This window comes from Tenrec ecaudatus, chromosome 2 (assembly GCF_050624435.1).
Source record: "Tenrec ecaudatus isolate mTenEca1 chromosome 2, mTenEca1.hap1, whole genome shotgun sequence".
Lineage (NCBI taxonomy): Eukaryota > Metazoa > Chordata > Mammalia > Afrosoricida > Tenrecidae > Tenrec > Tenrec ecaudatus.
The window spans coordinates 184,434,791-184,452,686 of NC_134531.1; the positions used below are offsets into that span (position 1 = coordinate 184,434,791).

The following is a 17,896-nucleotide window of genomic DNA, read 5'->3' on the forward strand; positions in this document are numbered from 1 at the left end:
CCAGGCTCTGGGCCATGAATACCTGTAATCTTCATGTACACACCAACCTCCCCCACTTCTGCTAAATGCTACCAGAGCACTGGTGCCTCTCATCTGGGATGCCTGTGACAGCACCGAGTGCCCTCGGGCCATGTCATTTCTGCAGGAAGAGTACATGGGACAGCAAGGCTGCCAGCCCTGGACAAGTTCCTCTGGCATCCGGTGCCATGGTCATCTTGCCATGACCCCTGTGTCCTCTTCTGTGATCCTGTCTCTTTGCTGGGCTATCAGGAGGATCAAGTCAGAAAATCTGTGCTAATGTATCTGACACATAAGTTGGCTTGTGGATGGTTCCCCGGAAGTTTTCATTTCCTATCTGTGCGACTGCTTAATAGGCACAGATCCTAGGACAAATGAGAGAGCTTCTGGCTCAGCTGCGGTGAGCACACAGGTCGGTGTCCTGGGTTAAGTCACAGCAAGGACAGCATGAGGTCTGGCCAAAGACCAAGAGGGTCACGGGGCTCCCCAGGTACACAGCACGAAACAGCAGACCGGCTCCATTTCTAGGGCTGGTCAATCCCTCTAAACATGGTCTCAGTTTTTTAGGGGCTGGATTTAAAAATGTAATCCTACAAAACTCAGGATGGGGTGGCAGTGGAGGGGGTCACAGAGAAGCTGACTTGGATGTGAGTGAACTTTTGGGCTGTTCTGTCCCCACTGTGTCCTCTCTGTCTCCCCAGGTGATTCCCACTCTGAGTCTGAGCTGCGTGAGCACCCCCTCACCATGAGCTGCAGCCTGCGCCTGATCGCACTGTGCCTAAGTCTCTTCGCTGAAAGGTGAACGTTGGGACCCAAATGGCCTGCCGCTAAATTATGTTGTGTGGAGATGGGAAATGGGAGGGGACAGAACTCTTTCTACTCACAAGAGCAAGGCATAACCCCCTCCCTCTCCTCCCCCCAGCAGCAGAACAAAGAAGCATCCTGCCATTGAGTCTATCTAGAGGGCAGTGGTGGATCAGTGATAGACTAATTACCTGCTATGTGGGAGGCCCTGGTTCCATTCCCAGCCAATGCCCTTCATGCACAGCCACCCCCCACCCCACACACCCTCATCTCTCAGTGCAGGCTGGTGTGTGGTATGATGCTGAACAGGTTTCAGTGGAGCTTCCAGAGTAAGATGGTTTAGGAAGGAAGCTCCGACCATCTACTTCAGAAGATCGGCCATGGAAAACTCTAGGGGACACAACTGTCAGATCTCATTGTGCAGGGGTCACCATGAGGCAAAGGTCAACTCAGAGACCACATTTTCCCCAGCAGTTTCATTAGCATAGAACCCCATATCATTCAGTTCAGTGGTTTTCAACCACATCAAAGAGGGATGTACAATGGTCACTGCGATCAGTTTTAGAGTGTCCCCTTCATTCTTGTACTACCAGCAACACGTTTATTCTCAGTGGAGAACTCAAGCTTCCCCACGTGGAAGAATCCCTTGTGTTTGTCCAGAAGACTCTTAAAGGAGTCCTGGGTTACCCTACCATTCTGATTAAAACTAGAGATTTTTCTTTGTTAGAGTCACTTCGGGTTTAGGGGCCCAAGATACACACACACACACACACACACACACACACACACACACACACAAACCCACATTCCTCTGTGTCAGTGTTTCTGCATGCGTGGACCAGCATGTGGATCCAATCCCCTTCCCTTTTCCAGGATGTGTGTCCAGGGGAACCAGTTTCACGCCGAGGCCAGCAGAAGTGACAAGCTTTCTCTCCCTGGCTTTGACAACCTCACAGCAGGATACAACAAATTCCTCAGGCCCAATTTTGGCGGTAGGTTGTCCTTTTTGTCCAGCCCAGCCATTCCTAAGGACAGGATTGGAGACACGCTCCAGTGGAGGGCTCTGGGAGGTCGGAGTTGGCTCCCTTTCTCCAATGCAAGCCTACTAGATTGGCAATAAGGGATGAGTGAAGCTGCCAGTGATTCTTTATGCTGCCTGAGAAAGTGCTTTGCCTCTTAGCTGCAAGATAAAGACATAGTCTTCCCAACTGAGGGCCTTAGGAGATCCCTCACAGCCTCCCACACACTGCCTTCTTTCCTTCCACCCCCATTTCCAACGTCTAGTCAAGGAGCTCACCAAGTCCCATCTGGACTACCCTACCTGGTTTTCCTGTCTCTAGTCTGCCCCCTCCAGGCTAAGCCCCTGCACTGCTACATGAGTAGCTCCCACCCTGGGTTATCTACCTGCTCAGAACACTTGTGTGCCCCCAGCATAGTCTCGCAAACTGTTCCATACTCCTGCCCGATCTGCCTTTGCAGAGGCTGGAATGTCTCTTTCTTACTAGGACTGCCTGGAAAATGTCCACGTTCCCTTCATGCCTCAGATCAAATGCTACCACCTCTATGAAGCCTTCCCTGATCTCTCCAGGCTCTATCCCCATATTTCACACTTTATTTTCAACATACTCCCAAAGTACAGTCGTTTCCTTGGTACCCTGTGCCTGTAGCTGGTTCCAAGTGGGACTGTTTGTCATTGGGTTTGCTTTTAACTGCTGATGGTGAATTGGGTGAAGGTTTGCAGATCAGTTTTCCATTTCGCATTCATACCCATTGTTTTGCGTCATTGGTTGCAGTCCCCACACTGTCACAGCACTCATTCCACTTCCTCCCCCGTTCCCTGTTCCATTCCTCTCCCTTTCTTAACCCTTGACCTCTGCCTCTGAGTGATGCTGCCCTTTGGATCCCAAATGATTGATTTGTGATTCCATGGTGTGCATATCCCCCTGGTGTGATCCCATTGTAGAACTATCTATAGTTTGGCTGAACATTGGGCCGCAGGGGAGTTCATTTCCACATGTGAATGGTGACATAGCATGAACTTTTTTCTTTTATTCCATGCTTTACTCCCACTATATCCGAGACCTGCTATGATCCCTTTCAGTTGAGCAGTTGGTAGTTGGTAGTGGTAGCCAGGCACCCATCTAGTTCGTCTAGCCTCAGGATTGTGGGGACTGATGTTGGTGTGATCCAGTGAACTGAGTGTTGTGTGGAAGTGCCTTTGCCTGCAAGGTCAATTTAAGTGTGTTTGGAAAAGCTTCCAGGGAATCCTGAGACCTAAGTTGCCCATCAGAGGAATTTCCCTGAAATAGTCTTGCCTCAGCATCCCTGCAGGCTCAGTCACAAGTGTGGCCAGACACCAACCAGGTGGTGATATGAGCCTGGTGGTAGATTCCATAAGTCAGCAGCTGTACTCTCCATCAATCACACTTCCTTCCACCAGAGATCTAAGAGATACAATTTCATGACTGTACCCCCAGGATTTGTGATCCTTATGTGAAGGGAAAGGGCAGTGCTGGTTAAATGATGGCATTCCTGGCCACTGCCCCTTGCCCCAAGCCTCCACCCACCCATCTATCAGTGAGGTTTGTGGCGGAACAGGTTTCCGTGAAATAGACTAGGAAGAAAGGCCTGGCAATAAGCTTCCAGAAATTCACCAAGTGAAAACTCTCACAGCAATCTGATTCATGGTCAGCCCTTGTGATAATGCAGGACAAGGGGTTGCCGTGAGCTGGGGCTGACTCAATGGCACCTAACAGCAACAGCGACATAGCCAAAATCCCATCAAGTTGATTCCAACGAGTAAGGGATCTAGAGAGAGGTGAAATCCCCTGACTTGCCTAAACCTTTTGCAGCACTCATGACAAGCCTGTGCATCTGCCTGACACCAGGTTAAGCACACTCAGCAAGTACTCTTGCCTCCTGTGCCCCAGTTATGTCTGGGCATGGCCCTTTGTTTTCACCTGCTCGCTGACCAACAAGATGCAGGGACCTTGAACAACAGAGTGCTCCCTTTGAGAACAAATACATCTAGGTGGACTTAAGGGATGTGACACCCAGAACCTCTTGGGGGTGAGAATGGAGCAAGGGTCCTCAGTCAAAAGGAGGAAGACAGAGTGTTGCCCTTCCCCTGATTATGAACTCCTGGAGCGTCTCAAAGGAGCCTCCCTTTGTGGGTCGCCTGGAGGTCTGCAGAAGGGCTGTCATTCTCTATCGTGTCTGCCCCCATGGGCTCTAGGACCCTGAGGTCCTTAAGAGATGGGACTTCCTTATAATTTTTTTCTGGGTCTGAGCCGGACAAAGCAGAGGTTGACAAGCAGGACCGAAGGAACAGGGCCCAAGAATTGGCACTGCCCTCTTTTCTAGGAGAAAGCTGCCATCTGGTGGCCCAGCTAAATTCTATAGCCCAGCGGGGAAGAGGGTAGACCTGACTAGAGAGCCTAGAAAGGAACTTGGCAAAACACAGTGGGACTGAAGTTCTTATAGGTGGTCTGCCCTCCACATCTGTCCCCTGGGAGGACAACGAACGCTGACCAACTGACCACCCTATTCCAAGCCCTCAAGACAAACGCTGTCACCTCGCCAGTACCACCCTCGAGAAGAAATTCCAGGAGCACTGTCTCACAGATGAGAAAGCAGTAGCACAGAGAGGTTTAGCACTGTGCACAAGGTCACACAGCTTGAAAGCAGCCAGCCAGCAGAGAATTCAAGCATCTCTGTAAGGATCCAGGCTTCTCTTCCTGCCACTGTGTCACGCTTCCCTGAGCAGCAGAAATCCACTCAGCACCACATGCTTCCAGTGTAGCCATCAAAGACCTCCTCCCCTTTCCACGTAGTACCAACACCTAATAATTTCTTAATTGCGTGGCCTCTACAACCCCACTCCCAGCTGCCTTATTTCATGGCTTGATTTCCCTAGATTAATCAGGAGCTTTGTCTGATTCCTACCAATTACGGGCTGATCTCATTTTATGGCTCGTTGCTCTATGACACATCATAGATAATGTATTTCTTCCCAGTTGAAGGTTTGTGGCAACCATGCGTCGAGCACATCTAATGGGGCCATTTTTCCAGCAGCTGTGCCCACTTTGTGTCTCTGTGTCACCACTTGGTAATTCTCACACTATTTCAACATCTTCATAATGCCTTTGCACACTTAATAGACTGTGGAATGGTAGAAACATAACTTTTACATGTACTGGGAAGCCAAAGCATTCATGTGACTCAGTTGATTCCCACGAATCACTTTATAGCAGTGATCCAGAACTGAAACTGCATTATCTCTGAGTTATGTCTGTAAATGTCTCTAAGCGCCTTTCAATTTCTGCCTCTCCTCCTCCTGGTTAGTGCATTACTCCAGCTTCTCCTGCATGGATGGAAGAGAGAGAGACAGAGAGGAAACCTCACTGCCATGAAATCAATGACGACTCATTGGAGGGCAGGGTGGAACTGCTCCTGTGGGTTTCCGAGACTGTAACTCTTTACAGGAGTAGAAAGCCCACGTTTCTCCCATGGAGCACGCGACTGTTGCTTTCGAACTACTGACCTCGAGGGTCGCAGCCCAATGTGTAACCACAACCCTACCATGACTCCTTCCTCACGCACCAACGGCTATTTGTTTCATGTGTATGTTAGTCCATCTATTAAGCTGGTGTGCACAGTGGGTCCCTTTCCAAAGCAACTAAGACTAGGGAAGAAAGGGGCGGCGGGAATGGCATTTGGGGGACACCTAATATTACATGACACGCACATGCGGGGGACTGTGTACAGATGACTTTACTTACTAGCGCTCTCTCTGGGTGGGATAAAGGCTTAATGTACTCACATGCTACCAAAAGGCTGACAGTTCAGACGTGCCCAGAGGTATCTCGGCAGAAAATCCCGGTCACCTAGTTCAGAAGAATCAGCCCTTGAAACCCCTATGGTGCAGTCATCCTGTGAACTGGAATTCACCCCACCGCAGCTGTCTGTTTTTTTCTGGATTCCTGGCTGCAGAGTAGTGGTGACATGTCTCCTCTCGCCTCACCACGACCCTCTGTGTCACTGTGTTGCCCCTGATTGCAGGTGAGAAAACTGCAGCTCTGAAAGATGCAGCAACTTGTCCAAGCTCACAGAGCAGTCATGTCAGTGCACATCGCTCCGATGCCAGGCCAGCTCTCCTTCCCCACCAGTAGACTATGAAGAATAAGCTCCCTCGCCTGGCTTGGGAGAGTTCAACCCATCTGCTGAGGCACCAAGATTTCTAACATGTTCTTTATGTGTGACCAAAGAGAGAAGGTTCTAGAACTCTAGATAGTTTCGAGCTTTAGAATTGCTAGAGAGTACATGAAGAGTGGGAAACGTGCCCAAGCTAGACAAGAACTCACTCGTGAGCATCCTGGAATGCCATCTTGTGGCAAATGTACTTAACTGAGGAGAAAAAGAAGTCTATATTTGATCAGCCCCAGTGTTTACATTTGTAAGTGATCCGTTCTTTGCGGGCGCCATAGGGAATTCTCCTTTAGAGCAGCAAATACTTCACCAGTGCTCTCTTCAAACTATGCTCCAATGAGAGAGCTTGCGCCCTTGTGTACGTTAAGGTAGCTATCTATGTATGCATACTTTCTAGAGCAAAAGGAACCACACTGTATACAATGGGAGGGAAAGGGTATTTCTAGGGTGTTTCTGTTTAATATTTTCAACAAGCAATGATTATTTTTAGAATTTGTATAATTCCAGGCTTCTTGTTTGTTTCCGCTTTGCTTTTGGTAGTGCCGGGAAATCTTCTAATTGCCCTCTGTTTAAGGCTTTCCTGGTTTCCTTCATTCTTAGGAGAACCAGTGCAGATAGCTGTGACCCTCGACATCGCCAGCGTTTCTAGCATTTCAGAGAGCAACATGGTAAGTGTCGTCACCTCATGTTTAACGGGGATGCACCTTCACACAAACCAGTCCAGGGCAACTAATAGCATCCACCTCTGAGGCCAAGTTACGTGATGGCCATAACAAATCCCACTCCACAGACCAGCTGCATCCTGGGGGAGTCTCAGCTTCCCCTCGGTTTCAGATCGCACATAGCCCTTATTTCTCATCCAGAGACACCCAAGGCCAGTGCAGCCGGTACCAAGTGCACTGGAAGCCACATAACTCCCCCCACTTCAGACCCACCCACTCCAATATGCCGTGGGTTCTATAATTCACTGAAAAGGCTCACGGGGCTCACAAGAAACACCAAACCTGTGATAACACCTTTAGTATAGCAAAAAAGGGTTACAAATAAAGTCGTGCAGAAGGCAAGGTCTGGGAGGGATCCCAATGTAAACCTCCTATATCCCAGGAGGATGCACCACCCATCAAGAGTAGATCTTCATGCTTACCAACCAGAAAGCTCCGTTCGAATCTCAGGGATCAAGGCCTTTATCAGCCTAACCATGGGGCCATGGTATATCACCTTATGCTCCTGCGGTTTGGCCAGCATTGCCCTAGGTCTCTGGTTCCTCAGGACTATCCAAAAAAGGCCAACTTGCCATGTAGAAATGGTTTAATTGGTATGTTGTCTGTGTATAGTCGCACCAAATATTTGTTTGAAAAGACAAAACCTCTTTCTGCGCCTCCCACCTTTCCAGCCGCTCCAGACAAAAGAGAAAGGCCTCCTCCCTTCTGAAGGAGAAGCTGGAGACTTAGCCCCAAAGTCAAGGTGGTGGAAGGTGCATGTAAAACAGATGTCTGAGTAGCAGGAAGGAAGTGGTTCCAAGGCCAGGGAGAGAGAAACCAAGGAGTAGAGTGGGAACGTTTGGCGAGGGATAAAACTCGGGAATCAGTATGAAGGTCAGTGAGGAAGTCTGGCAACTGTGGGAGACAAGCTGATAAAACTAACACCGGGTTACTGCTCCCAGGGGTCTGCTCACTACAGTGAACAAGTCAAAGGCAACATGAAACTAAAGGCAGTTTGTTCAAAAGACACGCTGTTGATGGTGCTGGGCTATCAGAAAGAATAGTGTCTGAGGTCTAAAAGGCTTGTCTGCAAACAAGCAGCCATCTAAGTGAGGCATCAGCTATGTCCACATGGAAGAAATACACCAACCTGTGTGATCTAAGGATTAGAAATTATAAAATCCAAAACCAAAGGAGGGAATGGTATCAGGGCTTAAAATCTGAACACCCGGTTTGCAAAAGCTATGGATGAAAGCAGAAGCACCAGATCCATTTACAAGGTCGCCATACAGATGGAGCACCCACTGAGTCCCCTCTGACCATAATCGGGATGTGAATGGGCTTGCTGTTAGAGAACACTGCAATTTGTAAAGTCTATTACGGAAGCTGTCCTTAGGTTCCTGTTTTCTGTTTTCTTCTCAATTGAAGTTCTCTCTGTTTTGTCATTGTTGTTATGTTTGTTTCTTACTTGTTTGTGTTGTTTATGACTTCTTACATAAGAAATTCAGGATAGATAAATCTGTTGAGACAGTAACTGGATTAATAATTACCTAGGGCCAATGCAGGGGAGGTGGGGCCGTGGGGCATGGATGGGGAGCTAACAATGAGTATAAGAAAGAACATTTTGATATCGATTGTGGTAATGATAGCACAAATCTCCTTAATATGATTGAGCTATTAAGTTGTATGCTCTGTGAATTATATGCCAATAAAACTATTTTAAAAATATGACCCACAGGACAGCCAAACCCTTATCTTCAAAATTTGATGAGACTTATGTCATCTGGGAGCAACATGAGCTTTCATGCCAAATGAATTAAGACTGTGAACGTGGTCCCATGGCATTCCTTTTGGGCAGTGGAAGTTATTATACAGAATAGATCACTTTTCACCCATTGCTGCAGGCCACTGCCTGAAAACCTAAGCTTCCTCACCATCGTCTATTACAGCACGTACTCTTGATCTGACGTACTCTTTCCTTGCATTTTCATTCATCTTCTCCTCCCATTTGACTGACTGTTTTTACCTGCTGACTCTTCCCCTCAGGACTACACAGCCACCATCTACCTCCGGGAGCGCTGGATGGATCAGCGGCTGGTGTTTGAAGGCAACAAGAGCTTCACTCTGGATGCACGCCTGGTAGAGTTTCTCTGGGTCCCTGACACTTACATCGTGGAGTCCAAGACATCCTTCCTGCACGAGGTCACAGTGGGCAACAGGCTCATTCGCCTCTTCTCCAATGGCACAGTGCTGTATGCTCTCAGGTAATGGGCATCTGAGGCATCAGGGTTGGAGGGGAGCAGACATAGATACAGATGTGTTGAGTGGTTCTGACCAGCATGCCAGCAACCACTCCGAGGACCCACACTCCTCAGGCTCCTGCCTCCTTCGATCCTCATCCCTGTGACTGAGGGACCCTCTCCTGGTGCAGTTTAGTTCAACGAGCATCTGAGAACACCTTCTCTGGGCCAGCCCTGTGCTGACTCCTGAGGATACAGAGCTGAATAAGATACTGCCCTGTCCTCCAGGACACATATCTATAAACAAAGGCACTCCAAGGTACTAGTAGGCTGAGTTGGGAGAAGGCTGGTGGTTTGGGGTGATGTTGGAGCAATATTTCCCAAAGTGGGATACCACCCACCCGTCCAGGGAGCCCTGGAACAATCCAGTGGGGAGGGCTGCAAAAGCAGATGCCCACACTTTACCCTGGATCATGCGCTGTAGTGCAAACGTTCTTCAGTGCCAGGGGCACACAGAGTCATTTCATTTCTAAGGAAGTCTGGGAGCCTTTGTGTTAAAGGATGCTTGCACAGGACTGAGCGGAGTCCTAGAAGATCAAAGGGCATTGTCGAGGGGAGGGGCCAGCAAGCAGCAAGAGCAAGTGGAGAGCTGCATGCAAGGAGCTGGCCTTCCGCGGGGCTCAGCGGGACTGGGAGTACCCAGAATACACCTCTCTCTGTGGGGCTAGATCATGTTTTGACAGACAGAGAAAGGCCACCATCACCTACAGCCTTTGTCTTCTCCTCAAATTCTTGAGACCAGAAGTTCCTCCTATCCAACTGACCAAGTGGCTGGTGGTCTGGAACAGGAAAGATGTTCCAGGCACCCCATGAGGCAGCTCCCAGGGAGGCAGCCGTCCCTGCCACATACAGCTGTGCAAACCCAGACACCAAGAGGCCTTGGTGGAGGCCCAGGGACCAATGCACACAGGGCTTATCTTTAATCTCAAACAGGCAGAGACCAGAGGTTTAAAAGCAGGGCCAAACTAACTAACACTGGATCTCTGGATTGTTTGCTCTACTGGACTAGACAAAGGCCAAAGTTCCAACTTCTCCTGTCCAACCCACCCCCCACTTCTCACTACAGTTAACACCAATTTCCCCCTTCCCCATATCTCTATAGTGTGTGTGGGGGGTGGGGGGGTGTACGCGTGCACATGTGTGCACATAGCACTATCTTGTACACCGACTTGTATGGGATTTAAAATAGCAGATAACTAAGAGCTCTAGAATCACACAGATTTAGGTGCAAATCCCTACTCTCTCCCTTAGCAACTCTGTGACCTTGGGTAAGTGATTTGACTCTGAGTCTGACTTCTAAGCAATGAAATATGAATAGTATTTCCTAAGAAGTGCACAGTGAAGCACTTAGCCCAGGGACTAGAGTGGGGTTTGCACTCAGCATATAGCGCCATGATTGTTAGTCTCTGTCCCCAGCGTCACAGTGGTTCTGAGTTGGGCTGTAATCCACAAGCTTAGCAGTTCAAAATGACCAGCCACTCTCCCAGAGAAAGATGAGGCTTTCTATTACCATAAAGAATTACAGTGTCAGAAACTCATAAAGACAGTTCTATCCTGCCCTATAGGGTTGTCATGGGTCGGAATCAACTCAATGGCATTGAATTTTCTTTTTGGTGCCTTACAGAAGTGTCAGCTTCCACAAGGCAAGTGCCACATACTCATACCACACCACTTCACCTGAACCCAGTACCAAACCCCAAACCCAAACTCACAGCCATCGAGTAAATTCCAATGCAGAGTCACCCTATAGGGTCAATTAGAACTGCTCCTGAGGTTTCCAAATCTATAAATCTTGATGAAAGCTGACAACTTTATCTTTGTCCCACAGAGATGCCAGTGAGTTTGAACTGTCAACCCTGCTGTTAGAAGCCTAACGCTTAACCCGCTGCACCACCCAGGTGCACCAAGCACGGTGCTTAATAGAGAACAGTTGCCATAAAGTCAGTTCTGGCTCACGGTGACCCCGCGTGTGTCAGAGGGTTTTCAATGGCTTACTCTTTTGTCTATAACTTATCATTTTTATTATTACTATTTTTTCAAAACCATTTTCTTGGGAGCTAGTACAGATATCACACGTTCCATAGTTCCATCATATCAAGCAGTATTGTACAACAGCTACCACAATGAGTTTCAAAGCATTCCCTTCCTTCTTGAACTCCTTAACATCAGCTCTCCTTCAACCCTCCTCTCCGACTGTGTCAACTGGGAACCCTTATTCTACTTGCTGTCTCTGTGAAACACTAGGCCTTCTTCCAAGGCACTGCCAGGTGGACCGGAACTTCTCAGGTAGCGATTGAGTGCCATCCTTAATAAATCAGGAGTGTTTGATAAAAATGGAGCAAATGAAGAGGGAAGGAGAGAGAGTAGAGCACATCCTGGTCCACCAAGCCCCGAGGACAATATTCCTGCTCAGAGCAGCCAATGCACAGAGAGGACCATAGGGCCGGCCCCACCAGGAGACATGACGTCTCTCACTGACACATAGCATTATGGGGACAACACTGGAGGCACAGTGCAGGAATTGTGCCCAATCTACCCCACAACACTGGAGTCAAAACGCTAAGGGCATACAACAGAACAGTAAGGGGAACAAAGCAATGAAGTCCCCAGGGAATAGCAAACATAGACTTTGAGGTCAGGGCTTGGAACCCCATCAGACTCGACTGGAAAATACTCCTAAAGATCGACAAACAGATCTGGAACTATTTATAGGCTTTTCTTTTTTTTTGTCAATGGTTTTTGTTGTTGTTTTGTTTTGCTCTGTCTAGTCTTTGTGCTTATTATTGTCTCCACATATCTGTCTAGATAACATAGGTGGGATAAACAATCCGGAGGAGAAAATGGGACTGATGGTTTGGGGAGGGGAACACAGGAAAATGGGGGGGGGGAACTGGAAGGGAGAGGAGGGTAAGGGGTGTCAACACACCCAGGAACAAGGGAACAACAAGTGATATAAAATTAATGGCAAGGAGGGCATAGGATGCCTGGTGGGCATAGGATGGTTTGATCAAGGACAATGTAGCTGAGAGGAATTACTGAAACCTGAATGAAACCAAACATGATAGTGGGACAAGAGGAAGGTAAAGGGAAATAGAGGCAAGGACTAGGAGGTAAAGGGCATTTATAGAGGTCTAAGTATAGGCATGTATATATGTAAATATATTTATATATGATGATGGCAAAATAGATCTATGTGCACATATTTATGGTTTAGTATTAAGGTAGCAGATGGACATTGGGCATCTAATCAACTCCTCCCTCAATGCAAGAACACTTTTTCTAATAACCTGGCATTCCATGATGCTCACCTTCCCTACACAATCACAGAAGATGAAGTGGGTGCTTAAACAAATGTGGTGAAGAAAGCTGATGGTGCCCAGCTATCAAAAGATATAGCATCTGGGTTCTTAAAGGCTTGACAATAACCAAGCGGCCATCTAGCTGAGAAGCAACAAAGCCCACATGGAAGGAGCACACCAGCATGTGTGATCATGAAGTGTCGATGGATCAGGGATCAGGCATCAAAGACCCAGAACGAAAACTCATATCATTGTGAATGAAGGGGAGTGCGGAATGGAGACCCAAAGCCCATCTGTAGACACTTGGACATCCCCTTACAGAAGGGTCGCAGGGAGGAGATAAGCCGCTCAGAGTGCAGTCTAGCACCAATGAAGCATACAACTTTCCTCTAGTTCTTTAATGCTTTCTTCCTCATCCCCCACCCTGATATCATGACCCCAATTCTACCTTACAAATCTGTCTAGACCAGAGCATGTACACAGGTACAGATAAGAGCTGGAAAAACAGGGAATCCAGGACAGATAAACCCCTCAGGACCAATAATGAGAGTAGTGATACCAGGAGGGTAAGGGGAAGGTGGGGGGAGAAAGAGGGAAGAGATCACAACGGTCTACATATAACCAGGGAGATTATATGTTGTCCCCCCAGGGAGATGGACAACAGAAAAGTGGGTGAAGGAAGACAGTGGTTGGTGTAAGACATGAAAAATTAATAATAACTTATAAATTATGGGTTCATGAGGTAGGGTGAGGTGAGCTGATAACAAGGGCTCAAGTAGAAAGCAAATGTTTTAAAAACAATAATGGCAACAAATGTACAAATGTGCTTGACACAATGGATGGATGGATGGATTGTGATAAGAGCTTAAGAGCCCCAATAAAATGATCTTCCTTTTTGACGTGTGAACCTGAAGGAGAAGAAAAGTTCGTTGGTTTCCATCTCCACTGTGGTTTCCATCATGTCACGATGCCGATACGAGCAGATATTTGGGTCTGAGTCCCAAGAACCAGTGCCTGGTGTCCTCTGAGACCCTCAACTTGGTCTGCATGTTGATTCCCTTTGGGGCGGCAGGAGCTGTGAGAACAGCACAACCTGGAGACCTGGCTCAGTCCCAGCTCTGCCACTCAAAGCTGGGAGCACTGAGCAGGTCCCTACATCTGTTGTCAAGTGGTGACAATCTTGCCAGTGGGAGGTGTAGTTCCAGATGTCATGAAGATTACATTCAAAAAGCAGCTAGATGCAAAAGCTTCTGAAACAAGACAACGCATGAGTGTCCCCTGTGATGTGATCAGACATTCGGCCTCTGACTGACTCACAAACATTCCATCTCCCTCACACAGGACCTCAGGCTAAGCAAATCTAACACAGACACCTGGGCTGCACTGAATGTAGGCTCCAAGCCGTGTACGCACTGTAAGGAACAAGAAAGTCCTCTTGGGATAGCCCTTGGCAGGGAACCCAGACTTTCTATGTTGTTATTTCTGTTAGTTGCCATTGAATTGCCTCCCAATAATGAAATATTACCTATTCCTACACATCTCCTGGATCTTTGATCTGTTTGCTTTTTGACTCTTTAAAGAAGACTACTGCATATTTGCCCAGTACAGCACTTGATTTCTTGACCGCTCCTGCCACGGACGCTGACTGTGGTCCAAATAAGATGAAATCCTTGCCAACTTCACTTTTTCCCTCCATTTCACATGGTATTGTTTATTGGGCCTGTTTGAACCTCTTGAACCTCTTATTTTTCCTTTCTTAGAATCACAACGACTGTTGGATGTAACATGGACCTGTCTAAATACCCCATGGACACACAGACGTGCAGACTGCAGTTGGAGAGCTGTGAGTACACAGCCCAGGCTTCAGGGTCACTCTCCTGTTGGCTTAGTTCTGTGGTTTCATTAAGACCTCTCTTTTTACAAACAGTTTTATTGGCACCTCATCTACATATTGTATAATTCAACAGTTCAATCATACCACCAAGAGTTGTACGATCATTGCCACAATCCGTTTTAGAACATTTTCCTTTGCTTTAACTCATTGTTTTTGTGTAATTATTTTTTAATTGTGGCAAAAATATACACAACAAAACACTCTCCAATTCAACATCTTCTACCGGTATAGCCTTTGATTATGTTCTTCATGTTGGACAACCATTATTGATCTCCTTTTCCAAATGATTCCACCACCATTAGCATAAACTCAATGTCCCCTAAGCAAAAACTCTTCCTCCTCCACGCATGGTAACCATTGGTCCAGTTTGTTTTGTTTTTGTCCCTTAGTCGTTATCTTCATATAATATTCACATATCATACACTTCCATATACATCATCATAACCAGTTCTAATGCTCCTTCCCCTCTCCCACATTCATTGTTTGTTCCCCAGTTCCCTTCAGACTCCCCAACTCTCCATCCCCAACATATCATTGCATCATTATTGTCTCTAGGCAACCACTCCTTCTGTGCTTCACAAAGTGGAACATCTAAGAGATACAATAGAAAACAAAACAGAAAGAATAAAATAATTACATAAAGATAAAAATAAAGAAGAAAGCAAAGACCACCAACAATATTTTAAAAGTCAGAGAAGAAATTTCTGTCATGAAATATTTGAGCCTAGAGCAAATTCAGGTTGGGTCAAAAGAGAGGTCAACTGACCAAGTATCATATTATACCATGGTTTAATCCACCATAATAATAAAGTTTATAATAATCTCTGTCTGACAGTAAAGCTGTGCGAGTCTCTCACCTGTAGCTAGAGGGGATCTGCCAGAGGCTTAATCTGACTAGATAGTCTGCAGATGGATTTTGGGCTCCCACTGCCCTCCATAGCTTTCTACAAAGTGGGTGTTGACAATTTAAGCTCTGATACTTTTCCCTTCAGCATATTTGGATTTTGTCATCATCATCTTTGGACCACACAGGCTGGTGTGCTTCTTTGATGTGGACTTGGTTGACACCTCACTTAGATGACTGCTTGTTTGACTATAAGCCTGTAAGACCCAGACACTTTTCCAATGGGTAGGTGGGCACATTTGGCTTTCTTCTCCACTCTTTGCTGTAACACCCTAATGATCGCTTCATGTAGGCGAACATCAAGCAGGGTCATGTCATAAGAAGTAACTGTTTTGGACTGGGGCTAGACAACATGGAAGCTCAGAATCCATCTGCTTGTCCATGGGTTATGAACAGCTCTGTTTGACTTTGGCAGTCATATTGTGACAACAAAATCCAACATGAACAACAACAAAAACAAGCAAAAGCCCAAAAAAGAGAAAGAAACACAGAAGAAAAAAAATTGTCAATCATCCCCTTGGCATGTAAAGTGATTGTATTGATAATATCAATAATGTATCCAATGGGACAGAATTTAAGGTACTGTTGATAAAAAGAGTTTCTGCAAATATAGTACAACTGCGAGCGGTAGTCCACGAGTTGTTTACTTCTACAGATTGATTTTTTCATTGATTGAGCTCTATTTATACTGAGCATAGGGATTGATACTAGGAGAAATTTTACTGTATCGTTTTTCACAAGGGCAGATCATTACCTATCAGATTACCGTCATATTAGTGCAAGGAGAACACAGAGGTACTAAATATATGGTGGTTCTGGGTCCCCTTTCATTGGACACCCACTAAGCCAGGAGACCCACCTGAGATCCAACAGCCGCCATTTCCACAGCACCATCAGAGTATTTCAGTCCCAAGGGTACAGGCAGTTTTGAGGGAGGGCCCAGTTTGTTCAGTTGGGGTTCCATGTTGGTAGATACATGTTCGAAGTGTCTACCCAGGAACCGAAAACCGAGTTTCTTCTCCCCTTAGATTCCCTACAGTTATTGTTTAGCATCCCTTCCAGATGTGAATGCTCCGCCACTTTCACCCCCCACCGAGAGAAACAAAAGTGCGTGCTCTGAAACGGAGAGGCTCCCCTCCCCTGGTCTTAACTTGGTTTTCCTGTAAGGTTCTCCCCTCATTCCATTTTTAAGTTCATGTTTGTGTACGGGGAGATATACAGGGCTTTTTATCATATGGAAATCCAATTTATCCAACACCATTTGTTGAAGAGGCTGTCTTTGTCCCATTGGATATTTCTGGGTCCTCTGTCAAAGATTAGTTGCCTGTAGGCTGATGCATTTATGGCTGCGTTTTCTGTTCGGATCCACTGGCCTATAGCCCTCTCACTGTGTCTGTCTGAGGTGGTTTTGAATACGGTGACTCTGTGGTAGGTGCATAGGTCAGGCCGTGTGAGGCCTCCTACCTGGCTCTTCTTTTGAAGAAGCTCTGTGCTTGTCCTGGGTCTTTGCCTGCGCATATGAACTTGGCAATGAGTCTTTCCATTTGTTTAAAGGATGTATTTGGGATATGGATCGGGATTGCACTGTATCTGTAGGTTGTTTTAGGTAGAATTGACATTTTCACAATATTAAGTCTGCCTGTCCACGAGCATGGGATAGTCTTCCATTTGTGTAGGTCTTTTTGGTTTCTTATAGTAATGTTCTGTAGCTTTCTCTCTATAAGTCTTGCATTACTTTAGTTAGGTTAATTCTAAGTATCACATCTTTTATGTGGTTATTATAAATTGCATTGTTTTCTTAATTTTTTTCATATCTCTCTTTGCTGATATAGAGGAATCCAATTGACTTCTGTTTGTTAATTTGTTTACTAACTTGTCAAATCCCTCAATTGTTTCTAGTAGGCTTTTTGTGGAGACATTTGGATTGTCTATATGAGGGTTACCCCTGAAAAAAGAATAATTTTTTTTCAAAGCTATATATTTAAATTTTTTTACAAAACAACCTCATCCCCTCCAAAGCACTCTCCATTATACTTTAGTTTTTCCCATAGTGATGTCCTTGTAAGCTGTGTTCAATATCACAACAGTTTCTGAGGCATTTTTCCAGAGCAGGAAACATTTCACGGCTGTATGCTGTTCTCTTAAATCCAGCAGCACAAAAAACCAGATCTGCGTGAAATTGCTTTATGAAAAAATTCACTGCTACCAGGGAGAACCTTCCTACGCAACACCACTGGGTGAACTAACTCAGAGCGAGTTGCCCAATGCTGGCAAAGCAGGAAAAAAATGTGTACTACAAAAGATCCACCTAGCGGAGCGTTTTCCCGTTTTTTTGTGGGGTATCATCTTGTATATAGGCTCAAATCATCTGCAAATAGCGAGAGTTTCATTTCTTCACGGCCTATTTGTATTCCCTTTATTTCTTTTCTGTTGTCTGATGACTCCAGCTAAGACTGCCAACATGATGTTGAACGAGAGTGGCGATGGATCATCCTTGTCTAGTCTGTTGTCAGTGGAAATGTTTCTAGCTTTCCCCCATTGAATGTGCTGTTGGCTATGGGACTTTAATATATAGATTTTATTATGTTAAAGAATTTCCCTGCTGTTTCTATTTTGTTGAGGTTTTTGATAGAAAATGGGTGTTGGATACTGTTGAATTCCTTTTCTGCATCTATTGATGTGATCATGTGGTTTTTATTTTTTGCCTTGTTTGTGTGGTGTATTACACTGATTATTTTTCTAATATTGAACCATCTCTCAATCCATAG

At 46.1% G+C, this 17,896-nt stretch overlaps 1 protein-coding gene across 1 annotated transcript in view; it reads left to right on the top strand.

The window, feature by feature from the left end:
- The first annotated feature begins 763 nt into the window (after positions 1 to 763).
- The window catches only part of GABRP (gamma-aminobutyric acid type A receptor subunit pi), a 32,123-nt gene continuing 14,990 nt past the window's right edge, over positions 764 to 17,896 (top strand). Inside the window, exons 1-5 of the mRNA XM_075543207.1 lie at positions 764 to 816; positions 1,696 to 1,814; positions 6,631 to 6,698; positions 8,778 to 8,995; positions 14,091 to 14,173. Of these exons, the coding sequence (XP_075399322.1) occupies positions 764 to 816; positions 1,696 to 1,814; positions 6,631 to 6,698; positions 8,778 to 8,995; positions 14,091 to 14,173 (541 nt within the window). The remainder of the gene's footprint in view (positions 817 to 1,695; positions 1,815 to 6,630; positions 6,699 to 8,777; positions 8,996 to 14,090; positions 14,174 to 17,896) is intronic.